Raw genomic sequence first — 25,164 nt, forward strand, 5'->3', positions numbered from 1 at the left:
AGTATTTTGAAAGGTAAGACAGAAATTAYATTCAAAATAAACATCTTGACAGCACTCTGCAGGTTATCAGCTTTATGCTTGTTGGAATGTTTTCACTGCACATCATGTGTGAAAGTGCAATGGTTATAGGAAAGGCAGATAAGCAGCTGTTAATTTTATGTTAATCATGAGATAATTGAAATAGAGTGACTATGGTCTAGAGTGAATGTTTAGTGATAGGTTACCAACTATTGGTATACATTTGAATGCAGATTTTACTGTTCTAAATCATCTCTGTAACTGTTTTAAAAGATAGTCCAAAAAAATCTTACAAGTTCARTTTTACCTGTTTGGCTTCATCAAAGCAGACATCAGGCCCCTTTCTGTATCTAGGCTGTTTAACCATTTCACAAGGATTTGGCCCTTCATCTGTTTTTCTCGTTAAGGAGCATGACTGTATTTTGTTGCATCCTACATTATCAGGATTATCTTTGTGGGAAGAGAGAAGCTTTATGATAATTCAGGTAGCACTGAAATAAACATCCATAGTTTCAGTTTCCTATCTAGGTAAAAGAAAAACAAAGCAAACCAAACCACCAGATTAACAGAAATCAAATGCTCTTTTTCTGCTGCTGCCTTAATAAAGAAAATTAAGAAACAGCATATTTTTGCAAAATCAATACTTTCAGAAGCAAAATACAAAATAAAAATAAAAGATATTTTTAAARATATTTTATATTGCTTTCACTAATATTATATAAACATCACAAAAAATATTTGATGAAATCGTAAGCCTGCTATAGTGCTTCCTTGAGTTGAGTRAGTAACACTGTTTGTTACTGTTGAATTATTCTGGTAAAATGAAGTATAGAGTAAAAGACAGGAAGTCTGTTTGGACAAGTAATGGCGTGTGCAGGCTGAAGATTGCATTGAACGATATGGGAGCATTTTTGAAGGCCTGTAACAGCTACCTGTTTTATTATGTATGTGTACACACACACACACACACACACACATATATATAAAATAATAGCATCTGGATGTCATAGACAAGATCGTCCCAGTCCATATAAGGTGCTGCATACATTGAGATTAAGTGATATATAACCAAATTTGATCTCATCAGCATTTCAGTTATGAAGGAAAATGGAAAAAAAAAATACTGCCCAAACTCTAATGGCAGGACAGTGATAGAAAAGGGGGCAGTGCACATCACCTGCTGTGCTGTCACCTTGCTGTAAACGTGAGGTAACGCACTAGCTCAAGCCTGTGAGGTCAGTAATTGCCAATATTTAAACATGAATACTGTAGTTCACATTTGCCACATGCTGTCAAGGTATACAAGTTGTTTCAGCTCACCTGAAAGGCACTCATGTGGCAAACTCTGTAAAACTGTCTTCTGATGAAACCTGCTTATGTTACCAATCTGTACATTAGGCTTTTTATCAGTTCTACCGTCGGTGGCACACGCATTAAATCCAGGATAGAGGGGTTTTTTTTACAACTACTGAATATTTTTAAACTTCTACATATCTTAATAGCTCTAAGTTGTACTCAAAGTAATCTCATTTGTACAATAACAGTGGAATATTACCACTAATTTATTGCAGTGAATGGAGCTGCCCAGTGGAGGAGAAGACAAGATGGCAGGGAATTTAGTTCAGTGACGTATCTTCATTCAGACTTTATGAGTGAGCCCAAGTGTAGATGGATTTTCAGTAGTGTTAATGTGACAATGAATGTATTGCTTGTGCCTAAGAGGTACAGTCTTCCCTACTGTCACCTGCTTTACTTTCAGGGAGCAGTCTATCTCAGCTTCCTGACATGACCGAATGTATTACTGATCATATATATGTACTTTTTAATGTCTGGCATAATAATACAAATTAAATTTCCTATCTCCTCCATGCTACTCTCAAGAATACAAAGAAGTCAGATGAATTGATGTGAATTTCTCCCTACCTAGAAGATGTTCCTTTTACTGCATTTCCATCACCATCTCCTACACAACCTGGGGCAGTGGACAGGGGAGGGCACAGACTGATATGTAGGTTGCCTTACGTTAAAACAGCCCCTCATGTGACTGTAATTTTAATGCGTGTGCTGCAGAGTCTCTACCTGATAAATGCAGCAAGGAGCATATTTGGAAAATGCTGGGCCGCAGCTCTGTGCTGTCCTAGGTCTCCAGTCAGCTCGGAAGGAACCCTATGATAGCAGCTGGATGAAGTCCCACCTATGATGTTTAAAGCAGTTTCTGCGGTACACACTGAAGTGCCTCTACCACTTTGCCTGGGTGCTGCAGGCAACAGTACAGCATTCTTAACCTTTCATGGCCAAACATGCTTTTCTTGGAGTTGTCCTTTTTCGTTTCTCCAGATAGACATACCTTTGCCTCCTCTTCCTAAGTGCTGAACTGGAAGAACCAATTCCCTGGCCTTGCGGGCTGGACTCGCACTGRCTGAGCCCAGGATGCAGCTAGCCTTCTTAGCAAGGGCACGCTGCCAGCTTGCATCCAACTTGCTGTCCGCCCACTGGTCCCTGGCTGCAAAGCTGTTTTCTAGCCACTCAGTCCYCAGCCTACCCTGCTGCATGGTGTTATTCTACCTGAGATCCAAGACTTTGCACCTGACTTTTGGAGACTTCATTTCATTCCTATGAGCTGATTTCTGCAGCTTGAGTAGCTTTCCTGCAGTAAGCAGCCTTGCCCTCTACCGCAATGACTGTTAATTTGCCATCATCCACAAATACCTGCTGCCTCAGGCACTTCAATGAAACATGTGYTGCTAATTATTAAATAGATGGGCCATTTTTTCTAAATATATTCCAGTGTGTTGTAGCCAAACATCAGTCCACACTACCAAATAACCCGATTTTAAAGGATACCCGGCTTCTCTGCTTGCATCAGTGGTTTTGGGTCACAGGAGCGGCACAGCAGTTGGCTGTCACTAATAATGAATACTAGATTGGTGTTTGAAATCTTCTCTGCATGATAAAGTCTGGAAAAAAGCCAACAAAAGATATGTGTAAATAAAACAAGGAAGCCCGCACTTGGGAAGGACATGCATTATTGGAATAAAAAGTCATCTACTTTCAGGTTCAATCTGCTGCCTATGGTTATTCTATCTTATTAATGAACAGTGGAGAAATATTTATAAAAAATGTTGCAATGTATTTGACATTTACATGATTCTCTCTTTTGACTGGACTTATTAGTGGAAAAAAATGGAAAAGAGCATGGAATGACTTCAAATGACTAAACAGTTAGCTCCATGCTGCTAAAGCAGTAGCTGTACTGCAAAATAAATAAGCCCAGCTGTAAGAAGGGAGAGAAAGAGGTTTTAGGGTATGTATACTGAATATAGGATATGTATATGTTGTATGTTTGTTTACACATAATTATACAAAATGCCTTTTAGTTAGTAAGGTTGTTTTCAATTTACAAATAATTGTATCTGCAACATTATATCTTTAAGCTATAGATACTACTCTGCATGAGTTATGACATAGACACAGGGGTAATATTATTTCTGGATTTTCAAGGACTGATTTGCATGTACAATTTAAACTAYTACTGCCTCTACAGAAGAGGCAGACAGACCTTTCAGCGAGTGGAAAAACAATGATAATATTTTTTAGCTATTAAGAAAATGCTTTAGCTGCTACAGAAAAGTAAATTCAGAACACCAGAACAGCTTAACTGCGTTTAAAGGATTTTAAGTAGATTTTTATACACATATAAAGTGACAAGCAATTCTYTCTAAATAGGTGGTTACTGGCCTGTATAGGCAGAGTTTTGACTGCTTAGATGTGAATCGTTTTGATTATTTCTGAAATTTCACAGATCCTGTCACTGACTGGGTACAGTGGCAGGACAAAATACCTCTGGTAATCTTATGATCTTATGATTCTGTATCTGGCTGCTTTAACCAGTTTAAACTACCCGTTCATACTCCTTCCCATCCCACGGTGCCGTTTGTGCAGTATTAACGTAATTGTTTCTGAAATCTTAAGGTAAACGGAAGCACCTTTCTGAAAACTCCCCCGATTGAAAATAAAATAAATAAATAAAAATTCAGCGGAAACAGCTCCGTGCCCAAGAGGTGGCCCGGCACGGCACAGCTGCGCTGGCCACGCGCAGCGGGAGGGTGGCCGTGGGAGCGGAGGGCTGGGCGTATTCACCGTCCTCCAGCCGCTTTCTGCCGGCCTCGAACAACGGTCTTCAAGGAGTCCGAACTCTGTCTGTTACAGCAATTGTAATTCCTAAGACAGTTTCAGAAATTGCTAATATATGTAAAAACTTCTCCCAACAGGCTCTTTTGCAAAACACAGAATCATGTTCAAGTTGCTACGTTTCAGAAGTCTATGAAGGTTTTAACCTAACATTAAACACCTTCTTGAAGAGGCACATGAAGCCTGAAGCATTCTTTTAACTACCAAACAAAACCACATGGTTTGCTGGAGAAGACCATCACTCCAGTTCAGGCCTTCTCCTTTTTTTTGCATTTTTCTGTCTTTACCGTAACAGCACAGCTATTATAGCTAGAAACATGCAGCAATATTTCACTTAAAACAGCATCAGCTTCACTTGATCCTTTCTTACTTTGCTGAAATCTTTCTAGCTTACAAAYGCATACTAGACTCCACATAATACCTGTTCATATAGAATACCACAGATGTCTTTACTTTTAGCATTTTTTAAAATATTTACCCATGAATTTTAAACTGAATTATAAATTTGCTGAAAAAGATGTATTAAAATGCCTTTAAAATGCCTTTTTTGGGGGGGGGGAGAGGGAAAGGCAACATCTTTAGGAAATCCATCTATTTGATTACTCAAGATGGAATATATTTCCAAGGTTTCTAACAGTACCCTCAGAGACTGATGAATACTGATATGGATCTAGTCTGTATCCACTGCTAAATCATCAGCACTACTGACTACAAGGTGAATTTGAAGCTTAATAGTACAAACTTGTAGTCCATTAAAAATTCAAATACATAAACAGATTAACGAGAATCATCTCCTTCTGAATATTTCAGAACTACCCCCCCAAGGATCATGTAATATATTAAAACAAATTATATTAGAAATAAAATGTATTTTGATAAAGTATACACAAACTATACATATAGCGAAAGAATATATATATGACAATAACTGGAAAAAAACCCTACATTTTTTCTTTGATAGTCCAATTACTCTTCACATTAATTCTAACACAAATAGAAATTGAGATTTATTCTAACACAAATGTAAAGAAAATGTATTTTATCCTCTATACGTCTTCTGTATACTCTCTTACCTATCTAAGTTTGATGTGATTAATCAAAAATGTAATTTTTTCTTCTTATAGCAGTGAGATTAGCTTTTTAAAAATAAATGAATGTCCCCAAACTACTACAAATTATATTGAATATAATTTACCTGGAGCAGTTTATACAATCCACAATGCCACCAAAAGATTTATCATCATTTTCAAAGAAATACTGAGTTTGCTCAGTGATGCAGCTTGTTTTAGGCAGGGCAGCACCGAAATCATCATCTTCCATATCAGCTGGCAGAAAGAAGAAAAGAAGTAAATAAAGAAATAATGACATTTTAAAGTTATAGCTGCAATGAGGAGACACAAAATGGCTCCCCACCTAATTTTTTACCTTCTACTTCTCTCAAAGTTGACTCTTTAACAGTTTCTTGACTTACCTGCCTCAAGGAAACGCGGGAAAGTCAGGCTCAAAAACAGCTGCTGTAAGATAGACCTGAACACAGGAAAAGCATACATTTGTTAAATGATCTTCATCTACTCTATATWTTACTGGCTCTCAAAGAAATGCCCCCAAGTTAGATACTTTACATCGACTAAGGCTCATCAAGTTGCTGTGAAGGAGGTGAACACTGGTACACTACAAGTACATTATAAAGTTTATCTCTGCACTGGTAACTTTTAAAATCCTCTTGCTTTTGCTTTTGAGGCATAGAATACAGTTTATTCCTAGATGCTGCCAAAACATTTACACTTACAGACCTCTAYTTATGTCAAATTATTTTTCTTCATTCAAGATCACATTTTTCCTATTTTATACACGTGAAGCAGGTACTGGTTTGCCGCATTCATAGCTCCCTTCTACGTTACCAACCTGTCAAAATAGGAACCGCCAGGTAGGTTCTCTCACTCACTGCTTGTGCTTAAGTTTTCTTAAGTTGTTTTCATGTTTGAAGCTCTGCTCTGCCTTCAAGTATCTCTTCCCTTCACATTCAATCCTAACGCCCGTACTGCATGTGGAAGGGAGCATATGGTGCTRTTCAACCACCAGGATTATCTACTTTTCTCCTAAGCTAGTGTGATATACACGTAAAGAAGCTGAATGTGCCTGCCATCTTCCCAGCTCGAGTACGGCTTGGAGGAGCTCTGGAGTCACTTCCACAGCCTTGCACCTTGAACCATCAGACGGACAGCGCATCAGCCTTGGTGGACGAGGGGAGGCATAACGCCACCCAACAGCGATTCGATGTGCTGACGGCGTTCAGCATCCTCGCCTCGCCCTTCTGCAGGGTTTGCCTCGGCGGGCACAGAGCACGAGCAGACGAGGCAGACCGGGAGAACGGGGCCAAGCCTGCTGACTGAACGAGCGCGAAGGAGAAACGATACGTACTCTCTTAATCAAATGCCGATGTATCCCATACAAACTCTGCAAATTATCACTCGCTCTTTAATTCCATATTGTGGCCTGAAACATTATAGTTGCCTTTAACCTGGTTTCTCTTACCTCTCTGGATTTACTTTTGCCAGGTGCCTCACTAAATCCATTTTTTGTCAATCCTTTTCACTCTGCTTGCTTAATAGCCGTCTCTGCCTGCTTCTGACGTAGACTCCATTAAAAACATGTCCATAGAAATACTTTTATGTGGTACTTTCAAGCTAAACATAATGCAAAATAAACCTCAGGTCTAAATTGAGTCCAGACCGCTGAGTCTGACTTGAACACTGATAACCTAAAGTTTCTCTGCTTAAGAAGAGCTCAAGTTTCTTTGATGGGATYACTGCCCATCTTCAGTTTTTTGAGATGTGCTGTTAGTCAAGAAAACCAACATCTTAACTGTTGCTGTTAAGAAAATGTAACCAACAATAAAAAAACATACCATCTTTGTAGTGCTATCTATGAGATAATTATTACATATTTGTTCAGCTGCTATATATTTTAACTCTTAAATCTAGGAAGTAGGTAATTTATTCCAGCCTGGTAATTATGATAAAAAAATAAGCACCATGAGACACCCTTCAAGGGTGCAATTCACACCACTGCAAAAGTATCACACCATTCTCAATGAGTTACCTCAATTTAGTGTTGGGGTAAGTAGCTGATGGAAGTGCCTATCCACATGGCTCTGAAATGGGCAAAATTATTTCTGTGGCTATGATTAATTACGCATAAAGAAAAGTCAAAAGAAAAGTTCCTAAATGGATCTTTAGTGTTAAGATGCATCCAGTATTGTGACAGTGAAAGATAAAATTAATGCTGGTGCAATCCTGTCTCTTTCAAGGTCAATTCTAAATATCAGAATAATTTAAATATATCACCACGCTTTCTTCATAAATATATAGCAAACATTAGTAGCTATTACTAGAGAATTATACAAAGCCCTTTTTTAATATATTAAAGCTTTTTTGAGCAAAGCAAAAGGGAAAACTTCATAATATATTGCTTTATATATGTTTGCTTCCTTAAAATAATTCAGCAGTGCTTTTCACATTTTGTTTCAAAGAATCAGCTAATAATTTACATGGGAACCATTAAGTAAATGTGTAACCAAAAAATGTATCCAGCATTCTTTACATTTTGCTATAGCCTGAATGTATTCAGATAAAATGATATTCACTGAAAAGCAAAAACTGATTTTCTTAAGATTTCTTACTAGAAAAGGGGAAAGAAAATAATTCTGAAATAGAGAACCAATACTTCTGAATAGAATAATTTCATCTGAGCCTTCACACCAGTCGAGAAGACTTGGACAAATATATCAGCCCAACTTACTTCCTGAAGCGTCAGARCACACAATTACAAAACCTGGCAAGAAGAGTTTAGAATTTGATGGTAGATTGAATACTGAACTTTCAGAAGAGTTTGAGAACGTAACTAGCTGCACAAGCTAGGGTTCAGCTAAGTTTGAAAATTTAAAAGAACGACYAAAGCAGTCTCCATCTACTGAATAATTATAGTTTTGATATATAGATTTCCTAAACACTTACCAGGCAGCTGCTGAAGCCCACCATCCTAAATGCAAAATATCTGTTATTGTAGGCTGGGAAAAAAGAACAAAGATTATGTCATTGACATAGACACCTGCACCCTTATCAGGGATTGTCATTAACCTCACGAGSGACTACTGACCACGTAAGCAGAACGAAGTCCAGCTCCTTGTTTTGGTTCTTCTTCTGGATCACAGACAGACTGATAGTCGTAAGACTTGTTAAAGGCATACAAGGACATGTTAATCAGGTTTCGCATCAGGCCAGGGTCAATTTCACCAAAGAATCTTCCAATCTGAAGTGAGAAGGTACAAGGAAATAAGTTAAGGCACTTCTGAATATTCTTCTTATACGTCTACATAAAAAAAGTTAACTCTGAAATTTTTTCACTAATTCTTTTTCTAAGGAAACTCATTCAGTTGTGCTGTCTGTATATCTGTTTCCCTGCCTGTATTATCTGTTTGTCTCTCTGATCATTTCTCTTCCAATAGCTGGGGATAGAGATTAAAATCCTTTAAATTACATGACAGCTGGCCCAAGCCTACACTTAAATCTGTCCTGCAACAGAGCTGAAGACCAGACTTGAGCACTGGCATATTATCACCCATATCAATGGGATTTTTTTTTTTTTATGTTTCAGACATGTTTTTTCCAATCTCTGACCCATTCTTCCAAATTTTGATGAGTACAATATATATAAATGAAATATCTATTCTTAGGACAAGCTCAGAGTGATATGCTACTTTTTGTTGTAAAACAAATCCCTGTTGTGTTTCATKTCTTACTGCACTTAAAAAATATACATACCTGTTGCGTATATTCATCTCGATTTGACATCAAAAGAAATCCACCATCATCAAGGATAACACAGTCCACATGCTATCGTAAGAAAGTAAAAAAACCATGTTTTGCAGCAAGGATTCATAAAGGCAACACATTGATGAGAAACTCTTGTTTATTCAACACTTCAGAAGTATCTTCAAATCTATGTGGCTCAGGCTAAATGACAAATCCATTGCTATGGGCCAGTATTAAATTATAATAATAATTATCAGTATTATAGAAGTTTGTACAGATCAAAGGCTTAATTATGGCTTAATTTCACAAAAGCTATTTTGTAAAGTCTTTGTTAGCTCTAAGAGTGCAATATCCTTACTAAACCATACAACATTGAGTCTTAACTCATAATAATGGACTGAAACTTCTGGTGTGCTTTCAGCCATGCTTAAAGACCTTTTCCATTTGCAGCTTTTCAGGGCAGAAGGCCTAAAGGAAGACTCTCTACTTGCTATTCATTATTATTTTCACATTTCTGTGTATGCCAACTTTGCCCRGGTCTGCAGTGGGTTTCTGCTGGGTGTCAGGTGCAGGAACAGGAAGCCCACTGGTCRCTTACGCTTTGCACTTTGCAGGAGATACTGGTAGGCAGAGACCACGGAGATACTAGTGAGGCCATGTACATACTATTTTGCTGTAACTCCTGCATTTAAYATTCAAACTAAAAAAAAAAGAGACCTGAGCAGAGAAAGCTTTTAAGCACATGGCAGAAACTGATACTGTGACAGCTCTCCAAGCCCTACTCTCCTGAGTGCTAGCAGAGCTATGGGATCCCAGCAGCATCAGCTGGGACTGGTTCCTGAACCAGCAGGAAACAGAAGACAGAAAGATGACTAATGACTGTTGAAGGGTACAACAGGTACTCTGGTGCTTTTTAGTTTGCATTTATCTTTCTCTAAGATACTCTCAGGATTTTTTTTTTCCTCTCAGAACTTATTTTCTTTTAATCATGTTCTTTCCTCATGATTCACCTCTTGCTTTGAAAATTATCATTATCCTTTCTCACTTTTTTTTTTTATCTACATCATTCTCTATTTCTCCTACTCTTTATATTGTTCTTTTTCTTCTCTGTGGTTCTCGTAACATCATTGCAATGACTTTTGCAACAACCACTCCATCTGACTTTTGCTCCCTCTTTTAYTCCCTCCCCTCCTAATCTTCATTTTCCTCAAGACATAAATGACTAACAATTTTTTTTATAAAATCATTTCTGATTTTAAACCTCAGAAAATATCATGATAGAATAGTGGCCTTAGATAGGACTAGATAGAACAGGAGTGAATTTTCATTATCCACCAGATATTTATAAGCTAAACATACWCTTACCATACTGTTTCTTTCACAGCCACAGATTTCACTATTGCACTAAAAAATAGAAGCACAGTAATTTTCACAAAAATGTTTCAAACAAAACTGCATTTCTCAGTGACAACTACCAGATATTTCTGCAGTAGCTCATCCCAAATTAATTCCGAGAAAACCCTCAGAGAGGGTTTTTTTTCCCTTAGGTGCTCTGACACTGCAGTTGATGCACTTGGCTCACCAGCTCATACCCAGCTCTGATCCCTGAATCGGCCAGACAAGGGTATCGACTCCATTAGCATGTAAGAAACTGAGCAACAGTGCCCCATCCAACCGTCCCATAATCACCATTTGGTGCTTCTCCTTTCCAAAGGTACTAAATAATTCCTTAGTTTTTCCTTCCTTCTTTTTCTCCTTCCCATTTCCACCTAAACTTTATATTTAAGGAATGAAAGGGTTAAGCATCTACTTAAAATGCTGTGATATTGCTTGCAGTATAAATCCTTACTAGTCACTGCTTGTATATCACCCATATTAAAGAAAAATAGATTTATTTTCTTCGGTTTTTGAAACATTTCTTCTGCAGATTTTATTCACTGTTACAGCATGATCTGAACAGTGAGCCTGCTGGCTAGAATATGTCATTTTTCTTTGTCTTTCTCCATGTGCTATAATTATGAAGGCAAGACATAAAAAATACAGCCTGTTTCAACATAGATTTTTTTTTGTGCATTTGGATAATTTAAATCCCACAACTACTTGGCAACTACACATCAGTGCAACTCTGGCACAAAGAGCTGCTAGACCTATTTGCATCTGAGTTTGAGAGATGAAAATAAATTTCAAAAAAAGACTTGGTCAATTCCTTACCAGGCTTTTGATTGTGGTTTTTGTGAAATTTTCCATCCAGCTGGTTGCATCAATTTTTATTCCAACAACTAACAAGAGATACATAAAAGTCTTTTTTTAGTAAAATGAAAAAAAAAAAAGAAACTGTAGAATCCTAAAAAAGGAGAAAATTATATAATAAACATAACTTCTTAAACTGGAAAAATAATAAAATTAGTTTTGCTCTGTTACCTGGCTACCAAGACCCTTCATGAGACTAATTAAGTATTCTTACTGCAACACTGCTAGATATTTGGCTGGATTTTCACTAATAAAAACAGAATAGTCTCAGAGAATAGAGTGTTACATAAACTGAAGCTCTTTTGAAATCTCAGTTAAATTTCTAACTGACCCCACTGTGGAGCAAGAACAAAACAACACCTGTTTTTAGCATTTCAGCACCATTCTATCTTACCTGCAGGTTTTAGAAGTTTCCCATTAATTGTTATTTCCACAGCCTTGCTTACCATAATCCCTGTTTCATAGCTATTGGCACCGCTTTCTGAGAGTAGAGAAAGAAGGAGAAAAAGAAAAAGAGGTTAGCATGATATAAAAGCCTTTTTCTCAGAAATTGAAATTAATGATTATTCAAATACTGGCTATCACTCCCCAAAATCTTTATTTGAAAACACTGGCCCAACTGTACTTCACATTTATCACCTGTAATAGCTCAGATAACTAACATCTGGATGACTAAGAGGAATAATTTTGTTTACTTTTCTTCATTCAGTTTTTGGACATGGTTACACTGCTTAATATACCGAGTGTAGCCTTTTTTTCGCAAGCATCGCCATGAAAAACTTCACATGTGAGCAGCCCTATTAAAAACAGGATCGGTGCCAAAGATTTTATCATGCTGGGGTCTGGGTAATTTTCAATACAGAGCACACTGACACCACTCACCAGCTGACAATTACTACTTTGACAGACTTCAGCCTGTTTTCAGCACTACTTAGTAGGAAAAAGCAAGTTAAAAGCACATTCCCTGAAACTCTTTGAGGAACAACAAGGGCTTCAGGGAATTTATTTAATTACATTGTTAATATTTAATTGATAAAAAAAAGTAATAAATAAATATGAAATAACAGCAAGAACAGATCCCATGTGTTTTAAGAGAGGACTAAGTCATTTGTGTTAGCATCTGCTTTTAGAGGAGCTTAGTAAGGTTAATTCTGCTCAGATCAGTAATGAGCCTCTTCTGGCTAATCCATTTATGATCATGCATATATAGGTTTTAAGTCTCATAGTAGGGCAGAGAAACCATTTTTGGCAAATAACACTGACTGGAAATAGAATTCAGAAGCAAAGGTTACACGGAGCTGTTCTCCCTCTGTGTGATTTTCTTTCCTTTCAAAATAATTCTGCTGAAACATCTATGGAAACCACTGTTCATAGAATCATAGAATCAGTAAGGTTGGAAGGGACCTCTGGAGATCAACACCTACAGCATGTTAGACAGGGTTGCATCCAGGCAGGCCTTGAAGATCTCCAGAGAAGGAGACTCCACAACCTCTCTGGGCAACCTGTGCCAGTGCTCCATCACTCTCACAGGGAAGAAATTCCCCCTCACRTTCAGGTGGAACTTCCTGTGCTTCAATTTCTGCCCATTGCCTCTTGTCCTGTCACATGGGACAACTGAAAAGAGTTTGTCCCCATCCCCTTGACACCCTCCCTTCTTGACACATTGATCAGATCCCCCCTCAGTCTTCTCTTCCCCAGGCTGAACAGGCCCAGCTCTCGCAGCCGTTCCTCAYAGGGCAGGTGCTCCAGCCCTCTGATCATCTTCGTAGCCCTGCGCTGGACTCTCTCCAGTAGCTCCAGGTCTCTCTTGTAGTGGGGAGCCCAGAACTGGACACAGGACTCGAGATGAGGCCTCCCCAGGGCTGAGYAGAGGGGCAGGATCACCTCCCTCGACCTGCTGGCAACACTCTTCCTAATGCACCCCAGGAGACCATTGGCCTTCYTGGCCACAAGGGCACMTTGCTGGCTCATGGTCAGCCTGTCATCCACCAGCACTCCCAGGTCCTTCTCTGCAGAGCTGCTCTCCAGAAGATCAGCCTCCTTCTCTCCCCCAGATACCCACCCTTTAATTCCATACCTGCAGGATTGCTCTCTATCCTTGGATCTTGGCTACTCAAGATCACTCCTTGCCTAGTACAGCCTCAGCTCCTCGTTTAAGCCTGATCCTAACAGACTTTAGCTATGATCAAAGGGAAGAACTCAGTCTCACACCTCCAGAGGCAATCCCCCTGCTTGTTCTACTCACAATACACAATCCATAGCCTGATTCTACCACCTGCAACCTGAAATTTATTTTGGCCAGATTTTATTTCAGTTTCATGTATTTCTTTTTCAAAGATGTTGATGATTTGGATCTCCACCTCCTGCCTTAGTCTCTTCCTTCATATTTACGGGTTAACAAAATGTAAACTGCCCAAAAAGAGGAGTTATTTTCCRTTATGACGTAACAGATAAAGGCCAAGGTGCTTCACAGAGGGATACTATTTCTTACATAATACCATTAGTTTCCTTACGTTTCCTTATCTATACATTAAGTTTCAGTATCTCTACCTTAAATCAAACACAAAAGTACCTGAACTCTATCAGCTTTCTCCCTTTAACATAAATAAAAATAAATGTGTTTGGAAAACAGGTTGCCTATTCTCATTCCCTGCTGCTTGCTGGAATTTCACCTTGCGGGAGCTCATGCAAACCATTTTTTATTGGCTTTGGTTAACGTAAGTACAAATAAACTCAACTCTCAAGCCAAGCTTTCAAAAGGTGTCATATATTTTGCCTGCTTTGAACTCAAGGATTTTGCAGGCMAGCACAATAAATGAAAACTCTGCAAATCTTCTGGGCTTTGCTAATTCTGAGCATATAGGGACATCAGAGTGGATGACAAAATATTACTTCCCTTGTTTAGTGCCCTTCTAAGTACTTTCTTCTTTAACAAGAGTTGATGCCCCAGGTTTGTTTTTCTTACGAAGTGTCACACTTTATAACCCTGCARCCTTGCTCAGTGAGCTTAACTGGCAAGGAAAACTGCCACAAATTTACTTATATTGGACCAACCAGCTGTGAAAATTTCAAAACAATGATGACTTACTGTTGTAGTACGGAGCCGTGAAAATATAGTTGTCATTATCTAAGCTCCGTTTATAGAAGCTGACTTCATAAGTTTCAGCATTTTCCAACCAATCTTCTCCTGCCCTACGTATGAAAAAAATGTAATTAAAAAAAACATAGTTAGCTTCTCATTTAAATGGTGCTGCACAAGGTATTTATGTTTYGCAACTGGAAAAAATATGAGATTCATTTATAATAGTCCTCAGATGATGTTTAGATGCCTACACTTTGTAAAAATCTCAGCTTTCATTGATTTAATAGCCAGGTATAAGTAGTAAAACTGTGGAAAAAAAATAAAATTATATACTTGGAACAACATGGACCATGTCTCACCATTTTCAGATACRTTTAGACAAATATAACTGGAAAATTACTGTTACTTAGAATAAAACATAAATAATCCTTTATACCACATACTATTTTTAAATAAATTTTCATCCAAAAAGATTTTATACCATTAAAAACAACAAAAAAATAAACTGATTTGGGGAAAAAAGTACATTGTGAATCCTTCATTTTTGTGAGACATACAAAATAACCTAAGAAAATAGATAAATTTACCATACATCAGTATGTCAGTGCTGGTGCTMTCACTATTTCCAGTCACTGAAGCTAGTGTTCAGCTGATAATATGAACTCTTTCACAATCTCTTTTCCATTCTCTGGTAATGATACATTTTTTTTAATGACACATTTTTTCGCTTGAAGTCTCTTAATCTAAATAAAATCATCTGCTGCCCTAGGGTATGTRGTTCTGCAGCCTGCTAGGCAAAGGCACGCTTGGGAGCCACGAGGAGGTAGCACGGCCCCACTCCTCCCAGAAGGGCTCTCTTTTACTGCTACTCACTCTACGCTGACGAGAAACTTGGATTACAATGGTCTGCTTTGGATATGGATAAACTGGTACATATACACCAACCACACCACCAGCAGCAGCATTTTCTAACTACAGGTATCCCATACATTAAACCACGTCACTAACATTTCCTTTGCCACGTTCTTACTACAACCTCTCTCTATATATATTTTATATATAATATATATATATAATATATATATATATATTATATATTACATATATTTAAACATAGCAACTCCAACAGTCTTAAAAATTCGTAGCTAGCTAGAATTCACAGTTGATGCTACACTACGCACCATCGGGGGAAGGATTTTCAGAAGTGATGCCAGAGACTTCTCTGCACAAATATATATTTGCATTCACATAGCATGCTACTGAACTGCAATCCATAAGCATCTAATCTGTAAGGGTCTATATGGCAGGCTGGTAAACTGGTGGGGAGAATTTCATAACCAAAATAAAACCACGTCACTCCTATGACATATGTAGYGTTTCTGATGTAGTAGTACTCCTCTGTAACACATGGGAGAATATGACAGAAAGGAAAAGAGTTTCTGTGAAARTGCCTTGTGATTCCCAGTTATTCTAGCTATACAGGCCACAACCATTTAACATTGCACCCTTAGAAGTTTCAAAATTCATCTTCATATTATATTATTTATAATAAATTCTTACCTTTTGGGGAACACTCTAGTAATTCCACCATCCGTAACAACAAATTGTGCAACAACTCCRTCACTATAAGCAAAAATAAGATTTAAAATGAAAACTAACAGAAATTCTTACAAGTTCCCATATAAAGAGTTGCCATTTAAGTACATAATTATGAATTAAATACCTACCCTGTGTAAACATTTAATATRCATCATATATCTATGTATACACACATTTATTGCTTTATTAGCACATCACTAGAAATTTGTTTTTCAAACTATGAAATTCTTAAAAAAAAAATCACAGCCAATGAAATTAATACTTACAAAGACAGCTTACTCCAGTAATTYTGGGCAAGTTCATTTGTAAATCCTGCATCCAGCAAAACTCTAATGACCATATCAGTATTACCTAGCAAAAGAGTTAAGACACTCATCTGAGACCATACACCACTGAGTTTTATTAAATTGTTAAAATGAAATTCCAAGTCYAAAAATATATTATCTTCTATTCAAAAATGGGCACATAGAAATAAACAAATTTTGAGTAAGTAACTTAGATAGGTATGTTCTTTTTAATTAACTTTGAACAAGAAGTTTGAGGTCAGTGTTTCTCAATCATCCTTCTCAGTACCACTTTGCATGAGAAAGTTCTTGGAATGGTCAACTGAAGAAATATACGTTAATATCCATTTTATCATGGTGTTAAAACGTTTTGCAAGCCTTAGTAAAAATGCTTTTTGATAAAATCAGCTGAAACCTGAATGCTTAAGCATGCCATACATAGAGCTATGAGCTCTGAACTCCCAGATAAGGCACTGTTTTGTATGCTAATTTAATTCTAATTAAGATCTACACATTATTCAGCYGGGTCAGCATGTTAAATTGTATCTAAGGCTCCAGACCCACCTGCCCATTCACCTGCACACTGCCATGGTACAATATGAAACCTAAGTTCAGGGTACTGATTTACAAATATTTCTTCAGCTGAAGCAAATGACAAAACTCTGCTAATTATCTCACAGATCAGATTTGGAGGGTCTTGCTGCAGCTACATTTTCCTAGAAATTAAATGGAAACTCTATCCAAATATAAATATCAATACATGTCTCTCAGAGTGATGTTTATCTCTGCTAATCCGGACACACAATATTTTGTTAGCTGTGCCTTTGGTTCAGGATCTCCTTGTATTGCATGTAYCTCCTGAAAATGATACTTCCTTACATAACGCAGATGTCTAAGACATGTAGGGTGCATTGCTCTTAGTAGCTCCAGAGGTAGCTGACATGACTAACTTAGACTTCTTGGCTAATAGGTGGYTAAGGTTAGATGAGATGAGTCAAAAAAATAACAGTCATTACATTTATATATTATATATATATATCATTTCAATTTAGGGACTATGTTAATTATTCCCTGTGAAAAGCCTTTTTAGCCAAGGATAATTTCCATAGCCACTGCTTCCTTCCATCAATATTGTTTGTTCACCTTTTCAGGAGAGCATTTTTAAGTAATTTAGAATTATCAGAGAAAAAGAAAGGAAAAATGGGAATTTTATTGTAAATTACAAAATGAAACCTAACAAAAAATTGGTATTTTGGGCATAATTACTTACTAAGCCATGCTGTACACTACATTATCATTAAATATGTCTTCCAAACTAGTTTATAAAACTGGAGCTTAATATCAAGCTAGAATTTTCATGTATTAATCAGTCATTTGAAATGAATGCTTTCACTTCCAAGATTGAGCCAAGGAACTCAATAAAATTTCAATCAGACAGTGATTTATCAATGATTTATCAATTTATCAAAACCAATYAAGAATAGCCTTATAAGACACTTTCACTGTAAGATTGCATATCTAAGTATATAYCCCTTYGGTTATATGGTCTAGCAAAGACATYCTTATGATATTTTTTTCTAGATGAAAAGTACTACACAAGAAGGCCTGGTCTCCCCCTCAAGTTATCAGTGGTTCCTAAGAGCAACATGTCAAAAAGCCTTGGGAAAGTAAAGAAAAAAAAATCTAATTGTTTAAAAGTGATTAATAACGCTAGTCAGAGAGACATATATAAATAWATAAATCCAGACACTGAGTGCTTCAGGAGAACAGCACATTAACGGATGGCTTGTTCAAATGCCTAGCTTTCCTCATTCACTGTAAGGAGAGTTTAGGCCCCAATTTCAATACCTGAGCACCACCCCAGAGCTCTCCACTGCAGCAGCTACATCCAGCTACGATCTCAAACTACTCAAGTCCAAGCGATATCACTTTAAACAATTTGCGAACCACTAATAGATTTTTTTTTTATCTTTTATTTGATTATTGGGTTTTGGGGTTATTTTATTTAGTTATTTTAGTTACAAAAACTGACAGGAAATCACACAGAAGGTTTTCTTAAGAGATCTTAAAGTCTTCTTGAGACTTACTTTGGCTGCTTTGCTCAAGAAGAAAAACTACAATTTCAAAAAATTTTGGAGTGTAGGAAAACCAACTAGCATTGTAAGTAAAATAACCTGCAATTATTTCTAAATTAACCCAGAATGCTACAAACTAATTTGAGATTTTTTTTTTTTTAGAATTTTAGAATCTCAACCTTGAGTAGCAATATGTTACATTGTTACATGTAATTTTAWTTAAAAAAATCAGTAAAGATAAAACTCCAAAACATAGACTTGGACTTTGATTATCTCACTTACAAGTAAGTATTTTCCTAAAGGTATAATTTCAGTGAATATAATTTCAGTGAATCAAGAAGAATACTTACATGAAGGGCTGCTTGGAGTATTTCTATCAATAAATTCATTAAAATTTAATAGAAATTCAGTGTTGTTTTCTGATTTTTTCACATCATTACAGTATTCTCTGAAAAATAACAAAATARTCTTGTCAGCTTTGATATGCTATTGAAGCTCAGATATTCCAAAGTTCAAGCAGGACTGTGGGAGCCTAACCAAAGAATCAGAGAAAAGTTCTTCCACAGTTCTGCAGAGGGATATTCAACCCAACTATCACAGACCCTGAAAGGGGTACCATCTTAGCCATCTCCACTGATTGGCRACATCATTGGTGATTTCCAAAAGTTATTCAGCCTACAGAAGTCCTAACAGAAGTTCTACCATGTCTATCACTGACGGCACAGGATAYCACAGGTACTTTTATCCCATGTCTGTCATTTTATTTGAGAATAATCTGCCTGATGAAGCAGYGGTGACATCCGTAGTTTATATGTTGTTTCACTGGTTGGAAAACTCACTCAGTAACAAGCAAACAGTGGTTCAAGGTTGTACCCAGACCCCTGACAAAAGTCACCATGGGCATCTCTATAAGGTCAGCACAAGAGAGGACCAAACTAACTTAGGATTGACGGGTCACGACTGGACAGAATGAGGTTCAGATGCTGCTCTCTGAATGTGGACAGATGCGTTCAGTGAACTACGGAGCCCAGTCCAATGCTCCAGTCCTTGGAGATCTATCTCAGAGAGGAAGACCAAGCCCATCCACTTTGCTCTCAATGTTAATGACTACCTAGATGACTTAAAATGCCTCCATTTAGGATAGAACCTCTCTCTGCCTGTTAATAGAATTCAGGCAATTGCTTTAGCAGCATTAGTTATAGTAATTATCTAAAATTTAAACACAGGTCAGGTACTCCAATTAGCATGTTTTGTGAAGGGTGGTTTGCCCTACTGCAATATCCATARTTGATGTAACTTTGGCCCTACTTCAGACTACATCTAATAATATTTCAGGCATCTGTAGGAAATAGAATTCAAATGTCTGCCTAAACCTAATTACAAGAGAACTCCGTATATGAGATAAAGCTCTTATTCCTCTGAAAAGTTGTCTGGACTGTGTAGACTATAAAGTTAGGGCCCAACAGAGTCTGTAAACTCAACGAGGAAATGCCTAGTGAATTTAAACTCCTRCTATGTTAGACTGCTTAGGAAATGGGCTGCTCTAGCTCAGTTGGTTAGAGCATGGTGATAATAATGCCAAGGTCATGGGTTCAATTCCTGTATGGGCCCCTTGTTTGAGGGTTGGACTAGATGATCTCCAGAGGGCCCTTCCAACCTTACCAGCTTTATGGTAGATTAGTAGTAAAATATGTAGAATGCTGTCAGAGAGATAGTCACTCACTGCTGAGCTAGAATTGGATTTATGGGATGAGATCTTAYCCTCTGAGAATTCTTAAGGACAGTTTTAATATGGTACATACCATATACACTCTTTTTTAATATGCAAAACAGATAAATAGTAAACTACTGTCATTTACATAGTGTAATATAATGAAGTAATATACCATTGGGCAATTCATTGTATACAAGCATGCTTTATAATAGTCACTGGGCATTTTGAAGGCAAATGTTGGATGTTGGGTGGGATTAAACATGCTCAATTCTAATTAAAACATGTAGAGTATAATAAATTGGAAGGACACAACAYTGATGCTGAGTATTTGTCCAGCAATAAAGAGGATAGCTCTCTTTTTAAACAAACTCTATAAACTACATTAACTTYATGAACAAAAGAAGTCTTTCCAAGTATTTCTTATGAACAAGCTATCTTACTACTCTTTACTTACTCTGTTAGGGTCCTGAAAGAGTATAGGCAGAATTTGCCGTACTATACCAACATCCACGTTTCTACAGAGCTCCATGTCAAACAGGCTTTAGTCACTTTAACAATTAGTAACTTGGTGGCCACTAACTGAGAAAACTGGCTATCAGTAACTTCAGAGCTTCAGAGAAATTAAATTAAATGGTTAGGCTAAGAATACATTTGAAGCTAGAGTAATATGTCTTAACTACAAATCAATCTAAAGAGAGTATAAATTTAGTAGGATACAGAAATTTGTAATATAAGAAACAGGAATAATTCTAGATTAATCCTGAAGGTACAGCACTTCCACTATTTATCCTATCTTTCAAAGGAACTTAATTTTTCAGAACTATTCATCCTAGTATCTTTCCCTTAAGAAACATGCATTTACAAGGGCAATCAGGACTGCACAAATCAACAAGAAAACTTATATAAATATTACACATAAACAATTTTCAATGACTCAGTGAATCTGAAGAGGTAGGTATTATGGTATGAGAAGCTAAGCAATAAAATCTTAAAAATCACAGCCACAAAAAATGAACAGAGATATATAAGAACAGAGATGTATAAGATATCTATTAAAAATATCAGAAGACCACGACAAGTCAGGTTTTACAAATCTCTCTGACTGATATAAAAATAAATCAGAGTCTGAAGATGCTATTTGCACTCTAGCAAGAAAAAAGGATTGGTCTTAGAAAACATGAGTTTAATCATTGCTTTTTTACTTTGATATTCCTTTTATCAAAATTAAATTTTATTGGTCAAGTCCATGATCTCCAGAGGTCCTTTCCAACTTTACTGATTCTATGATTCTATGTTTTCTAAATATCTTTAACCTGACCAGATTTCCTATTTACTGACGAAATAATGCTTACTACTGGCAAATCGACCAACCTTGGTGCTATAAACGTATAGCCGGCTTCATCAAAATGATCAAGCTTCAGCGTTTCCGAGTCTAAAAAGACGAAGAGAAAACGTCAGAAAACTGGGCTCGTTGTCATCGTTTTTTTCCTTGAATTATTTGACTTTTGCATGCATCCATAGAAAGAAATGTTTATTTTAAACTACTTTACTACTACTATACTCTATAGTTGTCAGTATTTCAGAGTGTGGGAAGAAATTACTTGATTATTATATACAATACATCTGGCAATAATAACGTTTTGTAACAATTTAGTTAGACATGACATTTAATTAGTATGAAAACATGAAAATGTGTGGCACATTTTCATTAGAATTGCAGTCTGATACAAAGAAATATTTGGGACACTGAGCAGTTAGAACACAATGGTAAATTGTTGTTTACAGCATTTTCAGCAACTGGTTTTACAAACTCAACTTTATAAAAATCACTTTAAATGCTACTGAAGAAACGGCTTTACAAAGATGGTGTCACCGAACACCAGATGATAGGACCAGACAACAAGGATTAGAGATTAGCCACATACTGAAATGTGCATGAAAACAGAAAAGCGCTTTGTATCTTCCTCCCCCCTCCTTTCTATTGCTATGGTACCCAATGATAATGGGAGAAATCCTGAGACGACGAACACAGAGGAGAATGTCCAGTAGGAATAGAAATATAAGTGAAAAAATATCAACTGTAGTAAACAGAAGGAAATTGAGCAACAAGAATATACTTGCCCTTTTTGATTGCCACTATCCATCAGAAAGAGAAAGCAGGGAAACAGAAAAAAACAGGGTAAAGCAAAAGGGGTCACAAACCAATATTTTATTCAAACAGCCCCTTGAATAAAAATATTGTGCATAGATAGATCAAAGGTTCAATTTATGTACAGCTGTAGTCTGGAAAAAAGACAAACAACTTTGAAGACTGAAGAATATGTCCTTGCCACTTATCTCTAAAGTACCTTCTGTGGCTATTTCAAGGGTCTGTTTTGCAGGTTATATTGACATAAGTGCAAAACTAGATGAWCTAATCCATAAAGAGAACCATATCTACTCGCTAAAAATTTAATTTTAGGGTACTCACTATTTGACAAGGTTACAAAATAAACAACACAAATTCACTTTTTAGGAAAATTTTGCCATATTCTGTTTCACATCCAGGAGGTGAAGGAAGAGGACAGTGACTTACGGCTAATCAAGTTTTCTCTAAACTAAGAGCCTGTCAATGAGCTTGATAATGCTTTTCTAACTTTGTACTTATCTACATATTTGGTCAAGTTTATTGTAATCCTTGGATAAAGTTAAAAGGATGTGATGGGTTCTATTTTGTCTATCCAGATTACAGTTAAACTGTATTTAATAAACWAAAAGCTTTCACATACTCACAAGTATCATTTCTCATATCTCTCCAGAATCTGTAAATGGCTTGAAATTAGTCTAATCCAAAAATACATTGCAAACATCCACTAAGACTATTTGTAAAATGCAAATAAAAAAGCAGGTGCAAGCCAAACCAAACAGTACTTTCTCATTTAAAGATTTTTAAAGGTCCTCAGGTAATTTGCTAGATGTGGCACTGTAACTGCTGCAAAAATAACAGAAGACGCTTTGCTACTATTGTCCAAATCTTTATTCCTATTTAGCTAGTAGAATAACAACATTAGGAACCAGACCCTTAAAATGACAGCAACAGAGGATACACAAAGCAATGATTCTACAGGTACGTAGCAAGGGGGAAGGGGTTGCCAGTGAAACCGGGGTACCTGCACATATTCTAGCTATGTAGAATATTTCTTGTACCTTGGATGTTACAATGGAATAGAATCATTGCTGCAGATTTTGGGTACATCATGATAACATTAGTGAATTCTACAAATTTTATGAATTTTAAACATTGCATTTTTAAGTAAATCTGAGCCTTGGCAGTACTCAACAAAACCAGACAACCTTCGTAGTACTTACATCTGGCTTGAGTTATTGGTTCTTCTATTTTGGCTTTAATATAATAAAAGCTGTATGATGGTAACACCAGTGCCAAACTGAAATAGAAACGAGACACGCATAAACAAAAAATGAAGAAAATCAATTTAATGGAGAAGCCTTCTGCTTTTTGAAGTAGTTTTCTAATTTCAGCTTTTATGTGCTTTGAAAGGAGTTAACAACTTTGGAAGTTGGATCATTTGTGAGATGAGATAGTCATATAGTGACACACTAGCTCCCTATTTTTTAATAAAGTAGATTCATACCAGTCTTGAAGTCCCCAGTGTTTATTTTCATTCCTATTTATGCACTTAGGCATAAATGCACTTCTTTATTGGAAAGCCAGGAATTTCCTTTATGGACTTATTATTCCAAACAGCAGACTGCGTGAATTCTTTATCTTCATCACACTTGGTGTCACAATGTAATGCATGTCAAAATGGTCATTAACTAAAAAACAGTATACAGAACTGTACTGATGTGTGAGCAGCATATGATGACTGATTGTCCTGTTACAATAAGACAGCTACTGGTATATATTATAAAATATATCTTACAGTACTTGAATTCACATTACCTTCAAGAAGCAAAATGTTTTCCTGAATGATGCAGTCACCACTAACAACCTTTGAAAATCACCGTATAACAACATTTTAAGATTTGCAATGTGTTTACAATGTAACTCCTTTTAGTTTACATATATATGCATTTAGTAATTACAGGGCTTCTTTTCACTAAATTCAATACACATGTATGAAAGGTTAGCTCTAAAAAGGTATGTGAAGGGCAGCAGGTACAAATCATCATCAGAGATGTATCATCATCTCCCACATCGCAGCCTTAATATTTGCACTCAGTTTTCATGAATATAGAACTGCAGTGGGTTCTAACAGATAGCTACAGGAGTTAACATTAAAACAAGTTGCACAACCGGGCCAGAAAGGAGATGACCTTTAACAATACAATTGCCATTTAAACAGAACGTAAGTGAGATTATTGAATATTTAGTGATAGCTTTCTACCAATTCTCCTCTGGGGAAATCAGTAACAATTTACCTGTCATTAACAGTCATTGCTAACAGAAATTACTGATTAAAATCTATAATTTTATATTTAATGGGCTTGCTGCAATGTGACTTAATGGTTTTACTGCTGTAGCTCACGCCAGGAAGCTTAGTAAGAACTAAGAAGTCATAAATTGAATGTGTTTCTTTACTGATTTACCAACGACGGCATTCTATGATTAAAAAAAATAAACTTATTTTCTTACTGAATGTAAAGACAGAAGCAATTCAGAATAAAAACAGGACTCTAAATAAAATTTAAAGTCGTACCTTTACATTCACTTGCTAAAACTAATTTCATTTGGTTTTGCATACAAATTAATGTTTGCACTCTCACTGGCTGTATGTCTGTACAATGCACAGCGGCAAAGAGAAGCCAGTGTGACTGACGACTATTGTGACTACTACAACAAAAATATTACTTCTCCAAAACACTGTATATGTATAGCAATAAAAATCTGTGTTTTCAGTTCTGCATTACACCTACAGTGACCTTTTTAATGACACTATGCACAGAATTGCAAGGTCCTGCAACCTACATTGGACACTGAAGACACAGAAAGTAGACTCAATTTTACTACCATCYAGGGATGCTTAGTTTTAAGCTAGTGGAGCTTAACTTTTCCGGGACTTGGTAAACCTTTACTTTTTCTGGTCGATATCAAAAAAATAATACATACTGTGATATAGAAAGTAGGGGACAAACT

At 36.6% G+C, this 25,164-nt stretch overlaps 1 protein-coding gene across 1 annotated transcript in view; it reads right to left on the minus strand.

The window, feature by feature from the left end:
• Positions 1-25,164, minus strand: part of CACNA2D1 (calcium voltage-gated channel auxiliary subunit alpha2delta 1) — a 337,698-nt gene that overhangs the window by 12,030 nt on the left and 300,504 nt on the right. Inside the window, exons 21-36 of the mRNA XM_085298915.1 lie at positions 23,376-23,452; positions 21,399-21,459; positions 18,664-18,761; positions 16,221-16,305; positions 15,916-15,978; positions 14,362-14,465; positions 11,668-11,754; positions 11,235-11,302; positions 10,389-10,427; positions 9,033-9,104; positions 8,368-8,520; positions 8,226-8,278; positions 5,681-5,736; positions 5,405-5,534; positions 2,863-2,975; positions 326-408 (exon numbers count right to left, since the gene is read on the minus strand). Of these exons, the coding sequence (XP_085155041.1) occupies positions 326-408; positions 2,863-2,975; positions 5,405-5,534; positions 5,681-5,736; positions 8,226-8,278; positions 8,368-8,520; positions 9,033-9,104; positions 10,389-10,427; positions 11,235-11,302; positions 11,668-11,754; positions 14,362-14,465; positions 15,916-15,978; positions 16,221-16,305; positions 18,664-18,761; positions 21,399-21,459; positions 23,376-23,452 (1,342 nt within the window). The remainder of the gene's footprint in view (positions 1-325; positions 409-2,862; positions 2,976-5,404; positions 5,535-5,680; positions 5,737-8,225; positions 8,279-8,367; positions 8,521-9,032; positions 9,105-10,388; positions 10,428-11,234; positions 11,303-11,667; positions 11,755-14,361; positions 14,466-15,915; positions 15,979-16,220; positions 16,306-18,663; positions 18,762-21,398; positions 21,460-23,375; positions 23,453-25,164) is intronic.

Source organism: Rhea americana, unplaced genomic scaffold (assembly GCF_003343005.1).
Source record: "Rhea americana isolate MKP2758 unplaced genomic scaffold, rheAme1 scaffold_1, whole genome shotgun sequence".
NCBI classification, from domain to species: domain Eukaryota; kingdom Metazoa; phylum Chordata; class Aves; order Rheiformes; family Rheidae; genus Rhea; species Rhea americana.